The sequence below is a fragment of the Somniosus microcephalus genome, chromosome 1 (assembly GCF_052327205.1).
Source record: "Somniosus microcephalus isolate GS21.2 chromosome 1, FLI_Smic_1.0, whole genome shotgun sequence".
NCBI classification, from domain to species: Eukaryota; Metazoa; Chordata; class Chondrichthyes; order Squaliformes; family Somniosidae; genus Somniosus; species Somniosus microcephalus.
The window spans coordinates 426950908-426976925 of record NC_140987.1 but is presented as its reverse complement, the minus strand read 5'-3'; the positions used below and the strand labels follow the sequence as shown (position 1 = coordinate 426976925).

General features: G+C 44.1%; 1 protein-coding gene across 5 annotated transcripts in view; it reads right to left on the bottom strand.

The window, feature by feature from the left end:
• LOC147125263 (retinal guanylyl cyclase 2-like) overlaps nt 1–26018 on the bottom strand; it is a 61187-nt gene that overhangs the window by 17068 nt on the left and 18101 nt on the right. For all 5 annotated transcript variants that reach the window (XM_086000246.1, XM_086000219.1, XM_086000227.1 and 2 more), the window contains 9 exons: nt 19483–19579; nt 19169–19312; nt 17512–17592; nt 16461–16637; nt 14616–14772; nt 8458–8607; nt 4332–4480; nt 3990–4153; nt 2688–2880 (listed from right to left, as the gene is read on the bottom strand). In XM_086000246.1, coding sequence (XP_085856372.1) covers nt 2688–2880; nt 3990–4153; nt 4332–4480; nt 8458–8607; nt 14616–14772; nt 16461–16637; nt 17512–17592; nt 19169–19312; nt 19483–19579 — 1312 coding nt within the window. The remainder of the gene's footprint in view (nt 1–2687; nt 2881–3989; nt 4154–4331; nt 4481–8457; nt 8608–14615; nt 14773–16460; nt 16638–17511; nt 17593–19168; nt 19313–19482; nt 19580–26018) is intronic.

Sequence of the window (26018 nt, the reverse complement as noted above, 5' to 3'; positions counted from 1 at the left end):
ATGGATAGAGGATTGGCAAACTAACAGAAAACAGAGAGTCGGGATTAACGGGTTGGCAAATTGTAACTAGTGGGGTGCCGCAGGATTGCAAAGGTGAGATGACTCATGGGGGAATCTAGAACTAGGGGTCATAGTTTCAGAATAAGTGGTCGCCCATTTAAAACGGAGATGAGGAGGAATTTCTTCTCTCAGAGGGTGGTGAATCTTTGGAATTCTCTACCCCAGAGGGCTGTGGAGGCGGAGTCATTGAATATATTTAAGGTGGAGATAGACAGATTTTTGAACTATAGGGGAGTCAAGGGTTATGGGGAGCGGGCAGGGAAGTAGAGTTGAGGCCAAGATCAGATCAGCCATGATCTTATTGAATGGCGGCGCAGGCTCAAGGGGCCAAATGGCCTACTGCTGCTCCTATTTCTTAGGTTCTAATGTTCTTATATGTGTAAGGGAAAATCAGAGGAGGCAGTCATACCTTCCAGGCGAACACTGATGCCTCCTGGCAATGGGCACACTTCATTGTTGTGGCTTATGATGTCATAAGAATGAGAGGGGATCTCACTGAAACTTATAAAATTCTAACAGGACTAGACAGACTAGATGCAGGAAGGATGTTCCCGATGGCAGGGGAGTCCAGAACCAGGGGTCAGGTATATATTAATGATCTGGATGAGGGAACTAGATGTAATATCTCCAAGTTTGCAGACGACACAAAGCTGGGTAGGCGTGTGGGCTGTGAGGAGGATGCCAAGAAACTCCAGTATGATTTGGACAGGTTGGGAGATTGGGCAAAAGCATGGCAAATACGAGGTTTCCACTTTGGTGTCAAAAACAGGAAGGAAGATTATTATCTGAATGGCAATAGATTGGGAGAAGGGGAAGTGCAACGAGACCTGGGAGTCCTTGTGCACCAGTCGATGAAAGTAAGCATGCAGGTGCAGCCAGCAGTTAAGAAGGCAAATGGTATGTTGGCCGTAGTAGCGAGACGGTTTGAGTACAGGAACAAGGATGTTTTGCTGCAGTTGTACAGGGCCTTGGTGAGACCACATCTTGAGTATTGTGTGCCGTTTTGGTCACCTTATCTGAGGAAGGATGTTCTTGCCATGGAAGGAGTGCAGTGAAGATTCACCAGGCTGATACCTGGGATGGCAGGAATGATGTATGAGGAGAGATTGGGTCGATTGGGCTTGTACTCACTGGAGTTTAGAAGAATGAGAGGAGATCTCATCGAAACTTATAAAATTCTAACAGGACTAGACAGACTAGATGCTGGAAGGATGTTCCCGATAGTCGGGGAGTCCAGAACCAGGGGTCACATTCTAAGGATAAGGGGTAAGCCATTTAGGACAGAGATGAGGAGGAATTTCTTCACCCAGAGAGTGGTGAACCTGTGGAATTCTCTACCAAAGAAGGCAGTAGAGGCCAATTCATTAAATATATTCAAGAAGGAGTTGGATATATTTCTTAAGGCTAAAGGGATCAAGGGATATGGAGAGAAGGCAGGGACAGGGTACTGAGTTTGGATGATCAGCCATGATCTCATTGAATGGCGGAGCAGGCTCGAGGGGCCGAATGGCCTACTCCTGCTCCTATCTTCTATGTTTCTAAGTTTCTATGTCACAGTCTAAGGATAAGGGGTAATCCATTTAGGACTGAGATGAGGAGGAATTTCTTCACCCAGAGAGTGGTGAACCTGTGGAATTCTCTACCACAGAAGGCAGTTGAGGCCAACTCATTAAATATATTCAAGAAGGAGTTAGATATATTTCTTAAGGCTAAAGGGATCAAGAAATATGGGGAAAAAGCAGGGACAGGCTACTGAATTTGGATGATCAGCCATGATCTCATTAAATGGCGGAACAGGCTAGAGGGGTCGAATGGCCTACTCCTGCCCCAACTTCTATGTTTCTATGTTTCTATATAAATCTCCGGAGTCTGTCATACCCTGCATCACACTCCCAGTAACTTGTCATTCTGTATTTGCTTCAACAGTGGGTGCACAATACAAGGCATCAAGGGGTATGGGGAGAGAGCGGGAATATGGTATTGAGATAGAGGATCAGCCATGATCATATTGAATGGTGGAGCAGGCTCGGAGGGCCGAATGGCCTACTCCTACTCCTATTTTTCTATGTTTCTATGTTTCTACATATACACTTGTCTGATATCTTTGTCAAATACTAGATTTGTGCAACAGGATTGAGCATTTGGGTAAATTCAATTTTAAGGATGGTATGCAGCCTGGAATGTTAGGATACAGGCTTGTTCTGGAGATTCCCTAACAATTGCCACTCTTAAGGAAAGTGGTAGCCATGAGTCAAGGCAAGACACATTCTCAAAGGAAGGGAGAGAATATTGGAGATGAAGTAAACCTTAGCAACCTCCCTGCATCTCCTCATGGCTCAATGCAAACCAACATTGGCTTGGGTCTGGAAGCAGAGAACGTGCCTGCATTTTTAATGAGGAGACACAGTGCAGGAGATCAGATCCATGTCAAACCTTCTCTTTCTGTTGTCAACTCATACTGTCATAATTTTATGAACCCATCTCTTCCAGTCACGTGGTGCAAAACCACACAACAAATTGAAGAAGAAAAAGAAAAATTGGCAGTAGTAATGGAACCATTGCGGGCTTGTTAATTTGTAACTAAAAGTAGTAATATTAATCGACAATTGCTACAGCTATTTACTTACCTTGTAGACATCATGATTTTCTAATACAGCATCAAAAAGCGTATAGAGATCATTCAGGAGGTCAACCACTTCAATGGGTTCACTCATTGCTGATATTCTTGTAAAACCAACAACGTCACTGAAGTACAGGGTCACCTGGTCAAAGTATTCAGGCTCAACGTTACAGCCAGTCTTCAGTGACTCTGAGACCGATCTAAAATTGAAGCATTATCTTGTTACTAAACTTTCAAGTATGCAAAACGTCAACAATTTTTGTACACTGTAAGTAGTCAGCATGTTGTTGGCTTACAACATGGGAAGTCTGGATTTACTGGGTTTTATCACACTATGGAATTCTGAAGGGCTCCTAAAGCAAAAGAACTTCAATAATTTAAGTTTGTGTATTTAAAAATAATTGGTTGCTTTCTGTGTCACCGTTCATGACAGCATGTTGTAAGCAATTGTAAGCAAACAACAAGGCCTCAGGGGGAATAAAATAAGGGGTTTATCAGGTTCCTGAAATGCCACAAATACCTTTCTGTCATCAGAAATAGTATTGCATTGAAAATTCACTCAAACTAGACAAACACAACAGCAGTATGTCATCAGGAGTGCATATACTGTTGTTTGTGTTTTTCTAGTTTGAGTGAATTTTGAATGCTCATCAACGCAATACTATCCCATTTCAGGCACCCAGTATTAGTATCAACCTCTCCCAGGTCTGGTACAGCGTAGCCAGCTGCAGAGTGGTGTTTCCTATATTTTGCCCCAACAATGTGTCTTAGCTCCATACGCAGAGCAGCATCCTGTGCTGCACCAGTGTGAATCTTTCTATTTCCCACACCTTGCTGGTGTACAGTTCATGGGTGCCAGCAGCCCTCCTCTCCTCTACCTTACCCAAATGGCCATTCTTTATGAGTGAGCCTAGGCAGTGAAGGTTGGTAGGTTAATCAAGTATGAGGGGACAAGACAGCCACTCCCATTCTTGTGCTTACCCAACATCCAGATGTGTGCACCTCTAGCAGGGCTCAATGAAATCATCATCAGAAGTGAGAACCTTGCCTAATTTACTCTCCTCCCTATCCCAGGCACACTAAAGCCAATTGCACGGCTCTACACTATCTGGGATCAGTTAACTTAGCAGAGACCAGGGATCAAAACTAGGATCGCTTGTACCACATCATATTGTGAATTTACCTCCTGAGCCATTTATCGAACTTTGAAAGGAAAAATGACACGGATTAAATAAGTATAGAAAGCTCCATCAAGATTTGGGGCAAATACAGTCATTTGAGAACAGATACAATCAAAGGATATACTCACGGAGGTAACATCTGTGTCAGAAGTTTCTCTGTTTTCTGTTTTTCCATTTCTAACTCTTCAGTTCGCTCTCTTATCAGATCTTCTAAATTACTCGAATATTGTTCAAGCATTCTCAGCATAGAGTCAATGATATTGGTTTTTCTACCTTTGTCAATATTTTTGAACTGCAGAAGCATAAAGAGATGTGTGTATGTATATAATATGAACAGAGTGCATCCAATATGATTAGCAACCAAAGAAAGGGGAAAAGTAAGGATAGGATGTAGCTGGATTGCGATGGCTACAATAGAGCTAGCTGAATACACTGAACATACAACTTTAGGTAAATTGATAAAATCTCACGTTATCAAAGACTTCATCAAAAGATGGTCTTCTTTCAGGTATTTCATTCCAGCTCTGCTTCATTAACTGAATACACTCCATTGGAGCGTGATCTGGGGTAATAGTGGGCCTGAGCAAAGGAGGAGGCTTTTTTATATTCTGGATAATTTCTGGAAAAGATTAGTATATACAATTAATATAATTTCAAAATGTTTTACTGCTTGTTTTTTTTAAATATGTTCACCCCCCCAATTTTTCTCCCCTCTTCTCTCCTGAAGGCATTGACTTACCCTGAGTACAGTTTCACAGGGTACAAAGAAAAAGAAAAAACATTACAAATGCTGGAACTATGAAACAAAAAAAACCCCAAGAAAATACTGGAAGTACACAGCAGATCATTCAGTGTCTATAAAGAGAAAAGGCAGGTTAATGGTTCAAGTGTAACCTTGGTCAGAACTGAAAACTGAAAGATAATTAAGCAGTTTAGTAGGATTGGAAATAAAGAAAGGTTCTTCCTGGTCTAAAAGTCTCAGCTGGATAACTTTGGACTACAGGAAACTTTTTTTTATCCAGCACCGACAGGACCGACGTGGTGCCGGTTCATCAAAAATTCCGGATAACCGAAAGCTATAGTAAAAGATACGGAGAGCTGAGAGCTCCGTATAAAGCAACAAACCCTGTTGCTTAGCAACAGGTTCAGAACAATGGCCACAAGTTCCAAGCGTCTCTGTAGCTTAGCAACAGCTGCAGCCACACCCTTGCACAGCAACAGATCGAGGAAGGCAAGTACAATATGAAGTAAAACTTACCTGAACCTACTCCTAAATTTTGCCGGTTAACCGAGATTTCCGGTTATTTAGGTGCCGGTAAATCGAAAGTTTCCTGTATACCCTTTTAAAGAAGAAAGAAAGAACTTGCATTTATATAGCCCCTTTCACAACCTCTGGACGTCCCAAAGCGCTTTGCAGCTAATTAAGTACTTTTGAAATGTTATAGGAGATGTGGCAGCAAGGTCTCACAAACAGCAATGTGATAGTGATGGTTTTGAGTGATAAATATTGGCCAGGACAGCAGGGTAACCCCCCACACCCTGCTCTTCTTTGAAATAGTGTCATGAGGTCTTTTATGTCCACTTGAGAGAGCACACCTTGAGTATTGTGTGCAGTTTTGGTCGCCTTATCTGAGGAAGGATATTCTTGTCATGGAGAGAGTGTAGCAAAGATTCACCAGACTGATACCTGGGATGGCAGGAATGATGTATGAAGAGAGATTAGGTCCATTAGGCTTATATTTGCTAGAGTTTAGAAGAATGAGAGGGGATCTCATTGAAACTTATAAAATTCTAACAGGACTAGACAGACTAGATGCAGGAAGGATATTCCCGATGGCGGGGGAGTCCAGAACCAGGGGTCACAGTCTAAGGATAAGGGGTAAGCCATTTAGGTGTTAGAAACTAGGGGTGCCTAAAAATGTATATGGCTTTTAAATAAGTTTTGTTTTCCTGGGAAGCTTGCATTAGAATTTGAGACAGTCTTTTTAATCAGTTAGATTAGGTGAAACATAAACATTCCACACGGGGGCCCATAGGATGGTCCTTCCAGGCTAGTTATCTGTTGTTTGTAAGTTAGGGTTTTGACTTTGTCAATGTATCATTAATTTGGCCAGTGAAGGCCCAGCCTATGTTTCTTCCATTATTACTAATAACCATATTATAATCTCCACAGGTTTGTTAAATGAAGGTGAGATAGCCCAAGCAGCTGCAAGTTGCTATGTATTTTTGAAAGAGAAAAAAAAGTATAAAGCAACAGCTATTGAACACTGAAAGCAGCACAAAACCATAATTCATGGGAATGTAAATGTTCTGAGAGAAAAGATCACAGCAGAGAGAGGGAGTAAATCATAGACCTTACTTGTGAAGGTCAGAATGGTGAGATAGCGACTGGTTAATGTGCGACAGCTTTGACTGGGGCCTTGTACTTGCTGGGTTAAGGGGGAGAGAGTAAAAAGAGATAAGATGGATTCCAATGGAGAAACCTTCAAAATGTAAAAACAAGGATGAAGTAATGAGACCTTCTTTTGGGGAGGGCTTTCATCCAAACACCAAGACAAAGAACTTAAGCTGTCATTGGTTGATGAAGTTTTGGAGGAATCTCTATAGGTTAAATGGTCTTGTCAATAACTTGGTCTCAGGCCCACCCCTAAAAAGAGAATAAAAAGTGACACCCCAAGGGTTTGCACACAGACGGTAGAAGGGAGAGCCGAACAGCTGGTCGAACACTCTTTTAAGATTGATCCCATGCTCACCATCGAAGGCCCTAGAGAGAGAGAAAGAGAGAGAGACCAGAAGCCAGAGAACTGTTCACGCATGCCAGCCATCTGTCCAATCGGGTCCGATATCAGCTGCTTGTCACGGTCGTATGTTTTTGCTGTAATACTAGTGTGTTATATTCCGTCCTAAACTCTGATCAAACACAATATACCCACCATATAGGTTTGCACTTGATCCTGTTTACCAGAGATACGTGAATCTCAACATAGGACAGAGGTGAGGAGGAATTTCTTCACCCAGAGAGTGGTGAACCTGTGGAATTCTCTACCACAGAAGGCAGTTGAGGCCAACTTATTAAATATATTCAAGAAGGAGTTAGATATATTTCTTAAGGCTAAAGGGATCAAGGGATATGGGGAGAAAGCAGGGACAGGGTACTGAATTTGGATGATCAGCCATGATCTCATTAAATGGCGGAGCAGGCTCGAGGGGCCGAATGGCCTATTCCTGCTCCTATCTTCTATGTTTCTATGTTTCAGACAGGTCCTTGATTTAACGGCTCATCCGAACAGTGCAGCACTCCCTCAGCACTGCACTAGAGTGTCAGCCTAGACTTTGTGCTCACGTCTCTGGAGTGTGGCTTGAACCCACAACCTTCTGACTCAGAGGCAAGAGTGCTACGCACCGAGCCACAGCTGGTATGTTGGCCTTCATAGCGAGAGGATTCGAGTACAGGAGCAAGGATGTCTTGCTGCAGTTGTGCCTTGGTGAGACCACACCTTGAGTATTGTGTGCAGTTTTGGTCGCCTTATCTGAGGAAGGATGTTCTTGCCATGGAGGGAGTGCAGCGAAGATTCACCAGACTGATACCTGGGATGGCAGGAATGACGTATGAGGAGAGATTGGGTCGATTAGGCTTATATTCGCTAGAGCTTAGAAGAATGAGAGGGGATCTCATTGAAACTTATAAAATTCTAACAGGACTAGACAGACTAGATGCAGGAAGGATGTTCCCGATGGTCAGGGAGCCCAGAACCAGGGGTTACAGTCTAAAGATAAGGGGTAAGCCATTTAGGACTGAGATGAGGAGGAATTTCTTCACCCAGAAAGTGGTGAACCTGTGGAATTCTCTACCACAGAAGGCAGTTGAGGCAAATTCATTAAATATATTCAAAAAGGAGTTAGATATATTTCTTAAGACTAAAGGGATCAAGGGATATGGGGAGAAAGCAGGGACAGGGTACTGAATTTGGATGATCATCCATGATCTCATTAAATGGCGGAGCAGGCTCGAGGGGCCGAATGGCCTACTCCTGCTCCTATCTTCTATGTTTCTATGACACCTGTGGGAGGAGAAACACCAGGTGCCACAAGCACGGAGAGGAAATGAATGGGTTGAACAACCAAATAAATGTAAGCTTTTCTCTTTACTGATGCTGACTAATCTCCATTGTATTTGCAATGTTTTCTGTTTTAGTTCCAGCTCCACGGTGCTGCCTGCCCGCCGCTCCCTCAGTCGTGACAATTCGTCATGTGTAAGTCTGAAGAGTGAGTGTTGGCAAGCTAGTTAACCATGGGTGGGCATTAAAGTTGAGCCTGATCCTATCCTCACCTGAGGTCACGCACATGCAGTATCTCGTCAAGGTCATTGGATAGGTGTTACTGAGAACCTTGGCTGATTTTAAACTTCCCTTTCCTAGAGGAGGTCAGGCCTATTGTAGCATGCTACTGCGGCCTGACTGAGAAGATGTAACTTAGCAGAGCCCAGGGATTGAGCCAGGTCCCTTCATATCTCATTTCTACTCCGGACAGTGCATTTACCAATTAAGACATTGCGGGAGCCTGTACTTTCCTTAATCTCACGCAGGAGATGCTTACCTTCTGCAGACACCTTGAACATGCAATACGGCGGACATCGCATAACCACCTCCTGCATTATGATTGAGAAACTATAAATATCACCTTTGAAGGTACCATTCATTAAAGGATTGGGTTTTCGTAGTATCTCAGGAGCAGTCCAAAAGAATTCTGAAATAAAATAAAAGTCTGTAACTTTGGAAATGTAACAAATATATATTTACAAATCAAAAGAGGCTATATTTTATCATGTGCAGCTCTGATCACCTAATCACAGCAAGGATATTGTTGCCTTGAAAGGGCGCAGTACCAGGAAACTAAGATCATTCGAGCTATCCAGAATTTAAGTTATTAGGCTTGTTAACTTTGGAAAAGAGGAGACTTTGCAGAGACTTCATTGAAGTTTTAAAGCTTATTGGGGGAATTGATGATGTTGATTCAGACAAATTATTTATTATGATGAAGAGTTCAAATACAGTTTACTCTTAATTCAAATGATGTGATTATTCATTTTTATCACTAAATTCCTACTTATTTACACTGTTTACTTCAAATTACTGGATAATTCAAAATATTCTAGTAAAAAAAAACATAGAATATTTAGAATTATCCAGTAGAACTTTTTATGCAAAGGACATTAACCATGTGAAATATGTTACTCGGGATGGGCATTAAAGCAGACAGTATAAATGGGGTTCAAGATGCAATTAGATGTGTTTTGAAAAGAGCAGTGATTGAAGGGAAATGGCGAGAAGGTTGTTGATCTGTCTAAGGGACAGGCTTGTTGGGTCTAAAAGTCCTCTTCTGTCCTTTGAAATGTTTTTGTTCTTATATCTAACTTTGCTTAATATTTCTGTAGTTGTAGATTCTTATTTCCCTTTTCCATCATTCCTCTTTGCTTCCAGTTTTTATTTTGTTTCATTCATTCTTTTACTGCGTCTTGTTTCTTTTCACTTTGAGAGGTTAAGCTTTGTAAGAGACTGCAGGACAGACAGAGGGGTGAGAATACCTCTTTAATAGTTGTAAAACCAAACCCAGAGAGAGCAGGAATGAAAGGACTGAAGTAAAATGCACAGATCTGTATGTAGCACAATTTCTTCACTATTCTTCCGCACTGATTGTACTGGTAAGATATAAAATACCGGGTACCCTCCAGTCTATGTGAACTATACCTGAATATTTGATACATATTTGTCATTAGTAGGAATGTAGATTCGCATATATAGAGACATCACCACCCCCAACCCCAGTAAAATGCTTTAAAGGAAAATAATGACTCAGTGCATATGTTGCCAAAACAAATTATTACATTCATCCGTCAAGTGCATTGGTTCTTATCTGTTTTAGGTGCGTGATTAACAAATAAATACTGCATTCATATGTTGGATGTAATCATTTGTTTTGACAACATGTGCACAGCGTTATTATTTTCCGTTACAGCACTTTACTGTTGTGACCAACGTCTTTGCAGGACAAAACATGGCCTCGCTGGAAATGACCTCTGCAAAGAAAACTATCAATCATTTTTTTGAAGTTGGTTATTTACTTGTTTGTAGCCATTTTTTATAGTGTTTATCTGTCTTGGGGTTGGAGGGAGATAATGCTTCGATATATGTGAATATTCATTCCTACTAACCAGAGATATGTATGAACACAGCCTTCGCCACCTTCACATTATAGTGGACATTACAACAACAACTTGTATTTATATAGAGCCTTTAACGTAGTAAAACGTCCCAAGGCGCTGCACAGGAGTATCTTATGACAACAAATTTGACACCAATCCACACAAGGATAAACTAGGGCAGGTGACCAAAAGTTTGGTCAAAGAGGTAGGATTTAAGGAGCATCTTAAAGGAGGGAAGAGGCGGACAGGTTTAGGCAGGGAATTCCAGAGCTTAGGGCCTAGGCAACAGAAGGCACGGCCACCAAAGGTTGAGCGATTATAATCAGGAATGCTCAAGAGGGCAGAATTAGAGGAGTGCAGATATCTCGGGGGGGTTGTGGGGCTGAAGGAGATTACAGAGATAGGGAGGGGTGAGGCCATGGAGGGATTTGAAAACAAGAATGAGAATTTTGAAATCGAGACGCTACTTAACCAGGAGCCAATGTAGGTCAGCGAGCAGAGGGGTGATGGGTGAACAGGACTTGGTGCGAGTTAGGACATGGGCAGCCGAGTTTTGGATGCCCTCAAGTTTACGTAGGGTAGAATGTGGGAGGCCAGCCAGGAGTGCATTGGAATAGTCAAGTCTAGAGGTAACAAAGGCATGGATTACTCTGAGTGTGCATCATAATGTGGTTTATATGGATGGTATGTTGTAAAAGAGCTGCATAATGTATGGAGGCTTCTTAAAGGCAAACTGTCTTCATGAAAAAGCATTTGGTAAGTATTTTCCATTTGTGTAGAAACTCATTAAACAATGGCATAAATGACCCTGAAACATATTGCATCGCTTGTTTATAGTGTCATGTTGATGAGAATGACTTATAGTCCTTCTGGCTTCCTACCATCCCAGCCAGAAATTATTTAATAAGCACTAAGACTATGGCACTTTAAAATGACAGCATTGTTCGTAATGCTTAGCTTTAAGAAGAAAGAAAAAATGCCTTATCTAGTCCACAGGGTGACCCAAAGCATTTCACGTCCAACTAATTATCTTTGAAGGGTAGTCACTGTTGTGATGAAGCACTTTTTCAGCAGTTTTACAAGTCATGACTTTTTAAATAATAAAAATATAGATGACTGCATTATGATGCTATGTGGTTTAAGTTCTGAACCAAAATGATTGCTATTGCAATGTTAGGAAGGAATTAAAAAGGGTGAAGAAAACAACAAATTTGTCAGGAACAGCCTGGAGTTTAAACAAATGTTAGCTGTAGGTAAATGCAGGCAGTTACTTTGGGCAATGGTGGGAGCTAATAATGTACATGTGGATATTGGGTGAGGACAGGACTGGCTTGGCTGTGATGGCCGCCCAAAGTTAAATAGTTGACCAGCACTGGTTAGGTAGGCTCATATACAAACATTAGCTATTTGAGTGAGCCACCAGATCACTGCCAGGACCCACGCAGCCTTTCTTCACTATGATTTACTGTCCTTAATTATGGTATAAGCTCCTTACAGTCATTTCTGAAATCAAATAGTAGAAGCAAATCGTTTCAAATCTCTAAAATGTATTTGCGCAACCCGGATATCTGTAAGACACCAAGGCGTTGAAATGGCAATATATGAGGATTAGCATATCAACACTTAATGCGTTTGTATGATGTTATTTATTTTAGCAGAGGCATTAACCTATTTAAAATAGATAACTTTTACGCCTCTGTTAAAGTAATAAAAGAAGGAATTTAATACATTGGCCGCGATTTTGCCTACCGAGGCGGGTCCGGAGCGGCCGGGGTCGGTGACGAGGTGCGACCCCGCTACTGGCTCCATCCCGCTCTATGAAAAGAATTTTACATTGATTGGGCTTGTTAAGCCCACCCAGCTTGTTTGCCGGCCAATTGAAGGAAGCGGGGCTGATGACGTCACTTGATGATGCATCATCAGCCGGTTTCCTTAAAGGGACCATGCGCAAATTGATTTTGACACTTCTGCTGTCAATGTTCTACAGCATTGAGGTTCTGCAAACACTGACAAGCACTGCACAGAGGCTCTCCCATGACTCCCTCCATATGCTTATGGTGGGAGTCACAGCAAGCAGAGAGGTTCTCTTCCTTTCCCATGGGCAGAAGAGACCTCCCCAGGAGATCAACATAGCCTGGTTGCACATTGCAAAGGAGGACACAAGCAGGGATGTCGTCAGGAGGACTTGGCTGCAGTGGCGCAAATCTTTCAATGATCTCAGTAGATCATGAAACGTTACTGCAAAGCCACATTCAACCTCATCCTGCTGTGCCACACATCACATCCCCATAACTCTGCCTTCCCTACCCTACTCCTGCACATCCTTACTCGCACCAACTTACCTTGCACCTCCACCCATTCCTCTCTATCTATATTATCACTTCCCCATCTCACTAGACACCCCTCACACTCACCCTCATCTTAGTCCAATCATATCAACTAACAAAACACAAGGGTAGGTACTTGGGTGTTGTAGCCAATGTTCATGTGAAGTTTCTGTTAATGTGCTGTCAAACATTGAAACCTTTATTTTCAACACTATGGGGGTGATTTTCTCAATGGGAAGCTTTTGGAGGCGGGACTCCCACTTGTCGGGTTTCAGTCCTGCCTCCATCAGCTTCTGGCCAACCAGTGGGATTTTCCCCTGATTGATCTTGTTAAGCCCACCCAGCAGGCTTATCAAGCCAATTAGGGCAAAGCCGTTTACAGAGCACGTCAACGTATGACATGTCATCTGTCAAGAATTTTTGAAAGAAGAAATGTCATCGTTTGACAGCTCTGTGAAGTTGTCAAACACTTACATTCTGTGTAGTTTGATGAGTCCTTGTGTTCAGGACTCATCAAACCTTTCTACTTTGCAGAAATCAGATGACTGTTGGATCGGAGGATGCAGCAGCCAGTCTGTGATCTCTACAATGGAGATGTGGAGGACTCCGGCTCCACAGCGGCTGAAGGCTGCAGGAAGAAACAAAAGTAAGTTAACTTTTCAAACGCTTTACACTCACCTCACATATTTACCACTCCACACTGCACCCATCACTCACCTCTACAGCGCACTTTCAGACCACTTCAACCCCCGCAGACCCACTGCTCACCTCCTACACTCTGGCGGGGTTACCCCAGGTCGGGAAGCCCGCACTTCAGGGCACAAAATGGGGATAATCCTAGTTAATAGGCTTTAATCCCTTCCCGCCTCCAAGGAGACGGGACCCGGCGCGGGACGGCTTCCCACCTCCTGGCAAGAGGGCACGGAGGCGGGTTGGGGGCGGGTTTGTCACCTGCCCCCAAATTCTGCCATTTTTCTGGCAGACCCGCCTCTATACCCGCCACCTCAGGGCTGAGAAAATCACCCCCTTTGTGTTCTTGGACAGATTTGTGTGCACCTTTGGAAGTGGCTTAGTGAGTTGCAGTGAATGGTGAGACATAACGGTGCCCCCCGCAATGGGGGTGAGTGTGAAAGGAATGGCTTGGGCATTGTAGGGATGCTTTATGGTGTTGGTGTGGGGTGGTGCCAACCTGGCACATCATATGGCAGCCATGGTGTACAGCATCAAGTGAAGTAAATGTGGCTATGGTGAGGCCATCACTGGTGTCCCGGGCAGCAGTGTGGTCGGGTGCTGATGCACTGTGTCCTGTGCAGCACCAGCTGATTGCGGAGCAGGTTGGTGTTGTTGTTGGTGCTGCTGGTGTGCCTGGTGCTGCTGGTGTTGGGGCTGATCGTGGTGGGATTCTGAGGACCAAGGTGAGATATTTTTCAAGGGCTCCGATGCTGATGGAATAGATGGCAGGTGAGGTTGAGATGACAGAAGCGATCTGTCAATGGTGAGAGAGGTTGTTCCAATGAGGTGACACTGGATAGTGAGTTTTCTCCAAATACTTGCAAGCTGCATAAAAGCTCAATCTGCCTTCCAAATGTAGTAAGGAACAGCTTCTAACCTTGCAAAGTGAAGACCTATGAAATGGGAGCTTTTATAGACCATTTGCAGCTGTCAACTTTAGAAATCATCCCATGCTGACACAACTCCCGACCTCCTTACCGGATGTGATCCCCGAGCAGTGGGGAAGCCGTTGGCGAACTCTAAAAATCTAAAGGTAAGCTTAAAATAAGACTTAATTGCCTCTTAACAATCCAGCTAATGATCTAAATTGCCTCCCCTGCCGCTTGGTGTCGGGTCTGTTCAGCGATGACAGACCTGACATCTGGGAGACTAGCGTGGAGGCGGGTTGACGGCGGGGTCCCTACCCGCTATCAAAAAAAAAAAATTCCCATCCGACCCGCCACCAAATGTGCCCCCTGACCCCCCCCAAAAATTCCGGCCAATGTGCTAAGTATTCATACTCGAATCTTCACACGGTGTAATTTCAAGGCTCAATGTACTTGCATACATTATAGACATTACAGCTGAAAAACAATTGTATATTGACCAGGCACAGTCACCGCTCAATAGGAAAAGTTGGCGTGGATTGCTTATGGCAGACTTCTTACAATAAATGTACATCAAGGTGAGAAACGAGGAAAAACACTGAAAACAATCCGCTCTGCCTGTTGTACCTTCTGCTGGAGGTTCCACCAATGGAATGTGCTGGGCTGCGGCCACTTCATTATATCCGTAGTCTGTCACTTTAAGCAAAAAGCGTCCATCTACCACACAATTTCGTGACTTCAGGTTTCCGTGCACACATCCTCGATGGTGTAAATATCTCATGCCCTGTGGTAGTAAATGAATGGAAAATTATCCAACACTTTGCGAGGAATTTGCTTACCACTTCCAGGCTGAATAACACTAAAAGCATTCTTACTTATTCTGACAAATAGTCCACAAACTGTTCTATATTCTACATAATACCACACAAATTGTCAATGATGAGGGCTTTATCATGGTTGGATGACAATTGGATGTAATATAGAGCTACACGTGAATATAATGACATTGTCCTTCATATCCAACTAAATATTTACTGTAAATATTTTGGTTTAGTACAACTTATATTCCGTAGTTGCTTCCATATAAACTATATTTTACAAAGCAACATAAATATTAAAGGTATAGATTCTTTTTGGCTCTTTTTTTTTAACCATCATCTCCCTTCCCGCACTGAAAATACTGCTTCATGTTGTAATTCCATAAGCAACAGTCACCTAATACTGGCAGCCTATGAGTCCATTCAGGCCCTACAGCCAAACCTAATCCGCTCTTTGCAAAATGGCCACACACATAGGAGTAAGAACTCTGGCTGCTTTTCCTCCTCCCTACCCAAGGAGCAGCAAAGTCAATTGTAACACCCATACTGTTGCTCCGGTTGAAATCAGCTAGCTCAGTACAGACCTGGGCGAAAAAGTATTAGAAAGTATTTTGGAACCCTTTTGTATTTGTTTGCTAAAACACTCATATGCAATGAAGCAACTTGCTCCAAAATGCATCAATTCAATTCAATTCAAATCGCTTTATTGGCATGACAAGTTACATCTTATGTTGCCAAAGCATCGGAAAACATTCATGTTTGTTCACAAAAATACAGATCTATCCATACAGTGTATAAACAGATATATCCCTGAGTGTATAAATATATACTTTCATATAATTTATATATACTCTTTTCTTATATTTACTGGTTGTCCCTCTATTTATGGCAAGCTGTAACATAGTGTGCCGCTAGTGTTATGCAATTTCTCTCTTCCCCTAGTAGGTATGGGAGTTTTTGGTCGTCATTCAAATTTCTGAATTCCGGGCATATTTTTGTGAATTTTGGGTAGAAATTCTCCCTTATGCCCTGATATTTTCTACAAGCTGTGAGGAAGTGCATCTCTGTCTCCACCACTCCCTGACTGCAGTGAGAGCATATCCTGTCCTCTCTTGGTAGCCGGGTCTGTCTGTGTCTACCTTTTTCGATCGCCAGGTTATGTTCACTAAGTCTGTACATTGTCAAAGTTTTTCTCAGTTTGCTATCCTTTACCATGGTCAGGTAATCAGCCATGTTGTATTGTCTGTTTAGGGCCAAGTAGCAATTGAGTTTGCTTTGGGTTTTTGTTGTTTCTGCCCAATATGACAGATATTTTTCCTTTTGCTTCGCGACGATTGTGTTGGGTCGAATTCTTTGTGTTACGCTGTCACTGTCCTGGGGCTGGTTATTGTTAGTAGTGTTAGTAGTTACTTCACTGAGTCCCAGGGCTAGTTATCTACCTCTGTGTACTGCATTGATGCACGTTTCCTTCCACTTTCACTTTCACGGTGAATGATTCACTAGGGAGCAAAATTTTCCCAGGTTCCCTTGTTGCAATGTAATATTGACCTCTTCCCTACAGTGAGATTACACTGCATGGTTTAACAGTAACAATATCCGCAACGTTGACAGTAACAGGAAGGAAAGTGCCACTAATATAAGGAATATCATCCACCTTGATCAGATCCAGCAGAAGTGACGACTTGAACATCCAGTCCAATTTCACATCCTCATTTCTCAGCAGATCTAACAGGCTTCCACGGATGCAAAACTCTGTGACGATAGCAAGCAACCCGCAGTCATAGAAGAAGCCAAGGAAAAGGTTTATGTTTTCATGCCGTAAGTCCTTCATCTAAAGCAATGAAAATCTATCAATAGGTGTAATCACAGAAAAGACAGATTCAAATAAATAAAAAGTAATATGAAATAATCTTTCTAGTATTGAGAGAATGGTTAGCAAAGCATATGGGATCTTGGGTTTCATAAATAGAGGTATTGAGTACAAAAGTAGAGGAGTTATGCTGAACCTTTATAAAGCGCTGGTTAGGCCACAACTGGAGTATTGCATCCAGTTCTGGTCACCACACTTTAGGAAGGGTGTGAAGGCCCTTGAGAGGGTGCAGAGGAGATTTACCAGAATGGTTCCAGGGATGGGGGATCTTATCTACAAGGACAGGTTGGAGAAGCTGGATTTGTTTTCATTAGAGCAAAGGAGGTTGAGGGGTGATTTGATAGAGGTGTACAAGATTATGACTGGTTTGAATAGGCTAGATGGGGAAAGGCTGTTTCCACTAGTTGATGGTACAAGGACTAGGGGACATAGATTTAAGGTTTTGGGCAAGAGATACAGGGGGGACGTGAGGGAAAACCTTTTTACGCGGCAAGTGGTGAGGACCTGGAACTCGCTGCTGACGGAAGTGGTGGAAGCGGACACACTCAATGTTTTCAAGGGGAGACTGGACAGGCTAAACTTTGCGCACGGCCGATAATGGCGCCCCAACCGGGGCAATACTGAATTTTTACCCCAAGGTGTCTATCCAAAGGAAAATCAAAAGGAATCTCCTCATTGGCCTTTCGGAACAGGCGCGAAGGGCTGAATGGCTTATTCCTGTTCTTATGTTCCTTTGGTACCCCCTATCGACTGGCCAAAAAGTGCCCTTGGCAGCACCTGATCTCCATAACATGCAGCCAAACCTTAAAATATCTTTTTTTTCTTTTAAACATACCATTTCAAACATAGCACTTGCACCTGGCTTTATATCTCCAAATACTTCATAAGGAAACTTTTTCAACCAAACCCAGTCACCCTGTAAAGAAGAAACAATCTAGTTTAGGATGTGTGGTTTCCTTTCGACAAATGGTTATATTTAGACAGACAGTTACCTATAGTAAAAGAAAAAAAATCTCATGGCAGGAACATGTTAAAGGGGCATTGCTTTTAAACAGAAATACTAGCAAACTTTTTGAGCTTGTTTGCCAAACACACGTAATGATATAAACTACAAAAAATGTTGCTTGCATGTGATATTAATGCGACAATGATGAGCTTGGCAAATTTCTGCTTTCACCGTCTGCTAATTCTCACCGGCTATTTCTCTCGGGTTTTGAAATCTGCTTATACATTTTAAGTCATTTACCTGATTGTTTATATATTGAAGTTTTACCAACCAAAACAGATCCTCTTCAGTCAACCCCCTGCAGTGCTTATCAATGCTATATCTGTAAAACTTGCTGAATTGACCCAATGATGTATTGCTACATTCAATGGGATAGAAATTCCTCTTGAATCTTAGCGCAAAACAGGCGGTATCGCATGGTACCAGCGACAGAAGGCGGCTGGTTGTGGTGGGGGGGGAGGGGGGCTTAGGTCAGAACCTGGCAATTAGGAGGGAAGGAAAGATCATGGGGCAGGTGTTGGGGGAGTAGGAAAGAGGAGAAGTCGCGATCGGCAGAAGTTTTCTTGAGGTGCTGGTGGGGGGGTGGTGGGGGGGGGTGAGCACTCCTGCTCCTCCTGGCCCACAAGGAGTGCTCTAAAAAGCACTTACCTTGTGGAGACAACAGCTCCAGTCTCCATTTAGCCGACGGGTTTCCCGAGCCCTGGGAAATCCAGCCGGCAACCGTTAAATTTAAATTTAAATCCCAACTGCACTGATTTAAATATTATAATGACGTGTCCCGCCTCTCCAAGATGGGACACAGACACGTCTCATAATCCACCACCGTAAAAATGGTGGCAGGCACGTAATGCAATTTTTAACTTTTAATCCCCCCCCCCCCGGCCCTCTCTCACCCGTCGTGGGGGATTTATTATCGTCCCCATTGTGTCAGACAGTGGCTCGGTGGGTAGCACTCTTGCCTCTGAGTCAGAAGGTTGTGGGTTCAAGTCCTACTCCAGAGACTTGAGCACAAAAATCTAGGCTGATACTCCAGTGCAGTACTGAGGGACTGCTACACTGTCAGAGGTGCTGTCTTTCAGATGAGACGTTAAACCGAGGTCCTGACTGCTCTCTTGGGTGGACATAAAAGATCCCATGGTACTATTCTGAAGAAGAGCAGGAGAGTTATCCCTGGTGTCCTAGCCAATATTTATCCTTCAATCAACATCTCTAAAACAGATTATCTGGTTATCATCACATTGCTGTTTGTGGAATTTTGTTGTGTGCAAATTGGCTGCCCGTTTCCGACATTGCAACAGTGACTACACTTCAAAAAGTACTCCCATTGGGTGTAAAGCGCTTTGAGATGTCCGGTGGTTGTGAAAGGCGCTATAGAAATGCACATCTTTCTTTTCTTTCATTGATGCCAATGTTTCTTACTGTTAAAAATTAGAATTGTAATTATTACAACTAAAAGGCCTTGTATCTATATATGATAGAAAATTACCTCATAAACTGCTACATTTGAGTTTTCATGGGTGGCAGGAGTAAGACTTCTCAATGAGAATGATCGCATGGGAGATTTCCTGCTTCTGGTCTCGGAAGTGCTTTGTCCCCCTTCACTGAGTTGACTATCCTCAGCACTGATTTTCTTAAAATCAGACATGAGAAAGTTAGATCCAAACAGAATGATAAAATGCATGATTATAAAGGATATTGATTTTATTCACTATTTTATAAGATTCAGACTGAAAAGTTCATATATTATAATATAAAGTAATACAATTGATAATATAATTAATATCCAGCCAAATTACAAACCTTTTTACTGAGCTGTGGGTTTATAAATGTTACATCGTCGAGTGTCAGTAAAATCTTATCAGGGCCTTTCATTAATTTTATTTTAATTATCCGCCGCCTGGAAATGAAAAAAGCAGAAATCAGACCATGGAAAAATTACGTGTAAAAGAAAGAAAAATCAGCAGCAAAGGTATCACGATATTTAACATCATGTTAGCCCCACTCTGTTTCACTGCTGGTGGTGCGCTGTTTCACTCTCAGTTGTCCTCAAGGTGTCAGCCTTGGCTCAGTGGTAGCATGTTTGCCTCTGAGTCAGTGGCCCAGGCATTCATGCTCCACTCCAGAAACTTGAGCACATAATCTAGGCTAACACTCCAGTGCAGTACTGAGGGAGTGCTGCACTGTCAGAGGTGCCATTCTTTGGATGAGACATTAAACAGACTGCCCTCTAAGGTGCACGTAACAATTCCCATGGTACTTTTCAAAGAAGAAGTTCTCCTGGTGTCCTGGCCAATATTTATCTCTCAACCACATCCCTAAAACAGATAGAATCATAGAATCGTTGCAGCACAGTAGGAGGCCATTCGGCCCATCAAGCCCGTGCCGGCTCTCTGCAAGAGCACTTCAGCTAGTCCCACTCCCCTGCCCTTTCCCCATAGCCCTGCATTTTTATTTCCTTCAGCTACTTATCTAGTTCCCTTTTAAAAGCCACGATTAAATCTCCACCACCCTTTCAGGCAGTGCATTCCAAATCCTAACCACTCGCTGCGTAAAAAAGTTTTCCCTCATGTCGCCTTTGGTTCTTCTGCCAATCACCTTAAATCTGTGTCCTCTGTGTTACGTCCATGTAATAATCAGACACAGACTGTGGAGAACGGCACAACGGTGTTTACTCAACGTGGCTCAGACTGCAACTGAACTGTACAGATTACTACTCAGCATTATATACAGGTGTGGTCACTGCCGGTACTACAGAATACATGAGCTGTAAAAAGTAGTTCCCCCCTTAAAGGTATATACATTACAATTCCTCCCCTTTTAGATTAACAGTACCATAACACTCATTTAACAATTAAATATCAAACTAATTACAATTAACACTTTTAACATGCAACATTAGCTGAAAATAGTCTATTTATAAATTCAGTCTTTGGGGAGGCTTCCTGATCCTTTCTGGATAGCGCCTTTCCCGAGTGTCTTGCTCTTGGTGCGGAGGCGATTCTGGCCTCCTGTCGTCGGTTGGTTCATCAGCTTCCGATGCTACTGTTTCTGGGGTAGGTGCTACCTGTACGTCGGGTTCATCACCAGGTACGTATGCGCGAGGCATGGGGTTCACTTGTTCCTGTGACTCTAGGATCTGGTCAGCATGGCGTCTCACGATGCTCTCCCGAACGTCCACTGTGTACATTAGTGGGCCCTGCCGTGTGCATATCGTTCCTGGCTGCCATTTTTCTGTTCGGTAGTCGCAGGCCAAGATTGGTTGCCCTACATTGAAGCTCCTTCTTGGGTTCTCATGGATGTGCTGGAATTGCTTACTCTCAACATATCTTCGTACGTTTGGTCTGAGCAAATCCAGGCGAGATCTTAACCTTCAGTTAAAGAACATCATGGCTGGGGACTGGTTGGTGACTGCATGTGTCGCATTCCGGTAGGCGAACAGGAAATTGTCCACCTTGTGCTGCAGCGGAACGTTGTCATTGTACATAGCCTTTATTGCCTTCTTAAAGGTTTGTACGAACCTCTCAGCCAATCCATTTGTGGCTGGATGATACGGGGCGGATGTGTAATGCCTTACCCCATTCTTTTTCAAGAACCTCCGGAACTCTTCGGACACAAACTGTGGTCCGTTGTCGGAGCAAATCTGTTCTGGCAAGCCATTCCTGGCAAAAATGGTCCATAGGACTGCAATAGTTTTCTCCGTGGTGGTGGAGGACATTTTGATGACCTCAGGCCATTTCGAGTGCGCATCCACGGCTATTAAAAACATTGAGTCCATGAATGGACCAGCAAAATCAATATGCACCCGTTGCCATGGAGATGAGGGCCACTCCCATGGGTGTAGAGGGGCATGTGGTGGTGCATTTTGGACTTTCTGGCATCCTGAGCAGCTCTTGGTCAGGTCCTCGATTTGTTTATCGATTCCCGGCCACCACACATAAGACCTGGCTAGGCTTTTCATTTTTACCCCTCCCAGATGACCCTCATGAAGCTCATTGAGCACTCTATCCCTTAACTTGGGTGGAATTACCACTCGGGATCCACACATCAAGGTCCCCCGGCACACTGACAGCTGTTCTCTCCTTGTCCAGAATACTGGCAACAGTGAGTCACCGTGTGCTGGCCATCCCTTCACCGTCAAATCATATACCAGAGACAGTGTCGGGTCATTTTTCGATACGAGCGTTAGTTACCGGTAGGTATTCAACTATAGTCGAATGGAATATTTCGACAGGATCCACTGCTGGTGCTTCCTCCGCAGTAGACAGTGGCAGGCGTGATAGCCCATCAGCATTTCCATGCTGTTTCGTGCCCTTATATTCAACTCATAGTGGTGCGCCCCTAGAAAAAGTGACCATCTTTGTAGTCGTTGCGCAGTCATCACCGGAACGCCCTTCTTCAGATTAAAAATGGAGACAAGAGGCTGGTGATCAGTCAGCAAGGTGAATTTCTGCCCGTGCAGATAGTGATTGAACTTTTTCACTCCCCACACTAGGCTGAGGGCCTCCCTGTCAATCTGGGCGTAGTTACGCTCGGCTGAGGTTAGTGATCGTGACGCGAAGGCTATTGGCCTCTCTGAGCCGTCCGAGAATTTGTGCGACAGCACCGCTCCAATGCCGTAGGGTGACGCATCACATGCCAACCGAATTGGTAATGCTGGGTTGTAATGGGCCAATACCTCTTTCGATGTGATTAGTGTTTTGCTCTTCTGGAAAGCTCGTCTACATTCATCACTCCACTTCCATGGCACCCCAGTTTGCAGTAGGGTGTTCAGTGGGTGTAGTATTGTAGACAAATTTGGCAAGAACTTATGGTAGTAGTTTACCAGCCCGAGGAACGACCTCAGTTGTGACACATTTTCCGGTGCTGGAGCCTTGACTACTGCCTCAATCTTCTCTGGGGACTTATGTAACCCCTCTTTATCGATAACGTGGCCACAATACGAGATCTGTTTTCTAAAAAACTCGCATTTGGGGCGGTTAGCTCGGAGCCCATATTCCTGCAATCTAGTGAGCACCTGCTCCAGGTTGGCAAGGTGATGTCATTTTCGCCCGTGACCAGGATGTCGTCCAAATAACACTGGGTCCCTGGGATCCCTTGCAGGACTTGTTCCATTGCCCTCTGCCAAATAGCCGGAGCTGATGCTACCCCGAATACCAGCCGGTTGTATTGGTAGAGACCTTTATGGGTGTTGGTTGTGAGGTATTTTTTTGATGCTTCTTCTACCTCCATTTGCAGATACGCCTGGGCCAGATCAATCTTAGTGAAGCGTTTCCCTCCAGATAGCGAGGCGAAAATATCTTCAATCCGCGGAAGTGGATATTGTACGGTGTGAAGGATCGGGTTCACTGTTACCTTAAAGTCCCCACAGATGCGAACCTTCCTTGGTTCCCCAGGCATGCTGCTCAACGACTTTTTCATCACAGGGACAATGGGTGTAGCCCACTCGCTCCAGTCTACCTTGGACAGTACACCTGAACGTTCCAGACTCTCCAGCTCTGCTTCGACGGCTGGGTGGATCACATAAGGTACTGGTCTGGCCTTAAAAAATTTTGGGCTTGCGTTTTCTTCAATTTTAATCATCGCTGTCATGCCTTTTAGTGTTCCGAGTCCTTGCTGGAACACTTCTTTCGCGTCAGTTAGGATCTTTGACAGTCGCCCAGGTGTGACGTCGTCATCCTTTTTGTCAGCCACAGTCAGTGCCTGTATGGAATGCCAATCCAGTTGTATTTTCCGGATCCATTCATGTCCCAGTAATGGTGGTCCTCCATCTTGCAATACATACAGGTCTAGTTTTGGTGTTTCCTTTGGGGTAGACTTTTTGCCCCGTGTACGTCTTCAAAATAATTTTTGTGTCTCTCAAGGGTATGTGTGAGAATAGCCGCTCGTAGTCCCGTCGGTTTATGACTGTTAGGGCTGATCCTGTGTCCAATTCCATCTTTACCTGGACTCCTGCTATCTTGAGAGTGACCCAAATGGTTCGGTGATCCTCCGTTGTGATCACATTATGTAGTTTCAGATAACTCAGTTCCCTGCTTTCGGAGTCGTTATCACTCTTTTGTTCGTCTGAACTATTCTCCGTTATCTTATGTACCTTCTTGTACTTTCCTTTGGTCGGTTTCTTATTGCTGGTTTTCTTTCCCGACCTGCAGACTCGTGCTATGTGTCCTACTTTTCCACACTGTCTGCACACTTTGTCTTTGAACCAGCAATCATTCTGGTCGTGTGTTGTTCTGCCGCAGCGATAGCACTTCTCTGTTCCATGTGACATTTCGTTTGTGCCATATTCTTGCGGTCTCTGTTGTATCTCTGCAGCGCCCTGTGCTGCTGCTTCATATGACACCGCAATGCTGAAAGCCTTTTCCAGCGTAAGGTCCTTTTCAGATAAAAGCCGTCTCTGGGTTCCTTCACTTTGAAGCCCACACACAAACTTGTCCCTTAAGGTATCTGCCAGTCCCGCTCCAAGCTGGCAGTGTTTCGATAGTTTGCGCAGTTCTGTTAAATAATCAGCATTGCTTTCATCCTTATGCTGGTTCCGTTTGTGAAACTTGAATCTTTCTGCTATCAGCAGCGGTGTGGGGTTTAAATGTTCCTTTAGTATCGTTACTATGTCTTCAAAACTCTTTTCCAATGGCTTCGTTGGGGTTACTAGATTTCATAATAAACCATACGCCTTTGCACCCATTAAATTTAACAATACCGACGCTTTCTTGTCATCTGACACCTCATTTGCCTCGCAGTACACCTCTATTTGTTCGACATATGTAGTCCAATCTTCGACTTCATTGTCAAATGCGGTGATACTGCCACTCTTCGGCATTTTGGGTGTGGTTTAAAATGGCATCTCCCAATGGCTTAAAATGGCGTCTCCCATGCTTTCCTTCCTCCCCCGCTGCTGCCGACGCTGCTCCCGGCGGTTCTCGTGGCAATGGCAGCGCCCTGTAGGTTTCGCGCGCTTCTCTCTCTCCCTCTCTCCGACGCTGCTCGGCCCCTGAACACCGGCTGCGCCCTGTGCGCTCTGCCCTCTCTCTCTCTCCCCCGTCGACGCTGCTCGGCCCTTTGCTGTGCCGCTCGGTCGGGCTCTAGCCCGCCGCTGTCCGGGAAGGGTCTGCGCACTACCTGTTGCCAGCCCGTTTCGCTGGACCACCTCGACTGGAAAGCCAAGCCTGGCTCTCGACAGCCTCCCCCGCAATTCTCGAGTCTCTGCTGGATGACTGGGCGGTTGCCCGTGGTCGACGCCTGAGTCTCTGGTATTGACCTCCAATCCACTGATCTCCAGGAACGAATCCCCGGGAGGTGATGCAGAGTTGCAGGTAGGTTCGAACTTGCCTCGTCGCCAATGTTACATCCATGTAATAATCAGACACAGACTGCGGAGAACGGTACAACGGTGTTTACTCAACGTGGCTCAGACTGCAACTGAACTGTACAGATTACTACTCAGCGTTATATACAGGTGTGGTCACTGCCGGTACTACAGTATACATGAGCTGTAAAAAGTAGTTCCCCCCTTAAAGGTACATACGTTACACTCTGGTTCTCGACCCTTCCACCAATGGGAACCGTTTCTCTCTATCTACTCTGTCTAGACCCCTCATGATTTTGAACACCTTTATCAAAGCTCCTCTCTACCTTCTCTGCTCTAAGGAGAACAACCCCAGCTTTTCCAGTCTATCCACGTTACTGAAGTCCCTCATCCCTGGAACCATTCTCGTAAATCTTTTCTGCACCCTCTCTAAGGCCTTCACATCCTTCCTAAAGTGCGGTGCCCAGAATTGGACACAATACTCCAGTTGTGGCCGAACCAGTGTTTTATAAAGGTGGTTCATAACTTCCTGGCTTTTGGACTCTATGCCTCTATTTATAAAGCCCAGGATCCCGTATGCTTTTTCAACTGCATTCTCAACCTGCCCTGCCACCTTCAACAATTTGTGCACATATACCCGAAGGTCTCTCTGTTTCTGCACCCGCTTTAGAATTGTACCCTTTAGTTTATATTGCCTCTCCTCGTTCTTCCTACCAAAATGTATCACTTCACAATTTTCTGCGTTAAACTTCATCTGTCATGTGCCCGCCCATTCCACCAGCCTGTCTATGTCCTCTTGAAGTTTATGAGGCTCCCGCCTGCTCCTCCGCCTGCAAAACCCTGCAGGTTAATATCGGGATCTGAGCAGGAAGTAACCTGCTCGACTTTAACTGCCCACCTGGCCCGGGTTCTGCCAGGCGGGTACAATTAAAATCCACTCGTGCTGTCAATTCAAGATCATGTGCTGGCCAAAATAGTGCATAAACATTTGTGATAGTAGAATAGATTTATACTTAACCTTTAGACCTGAAAC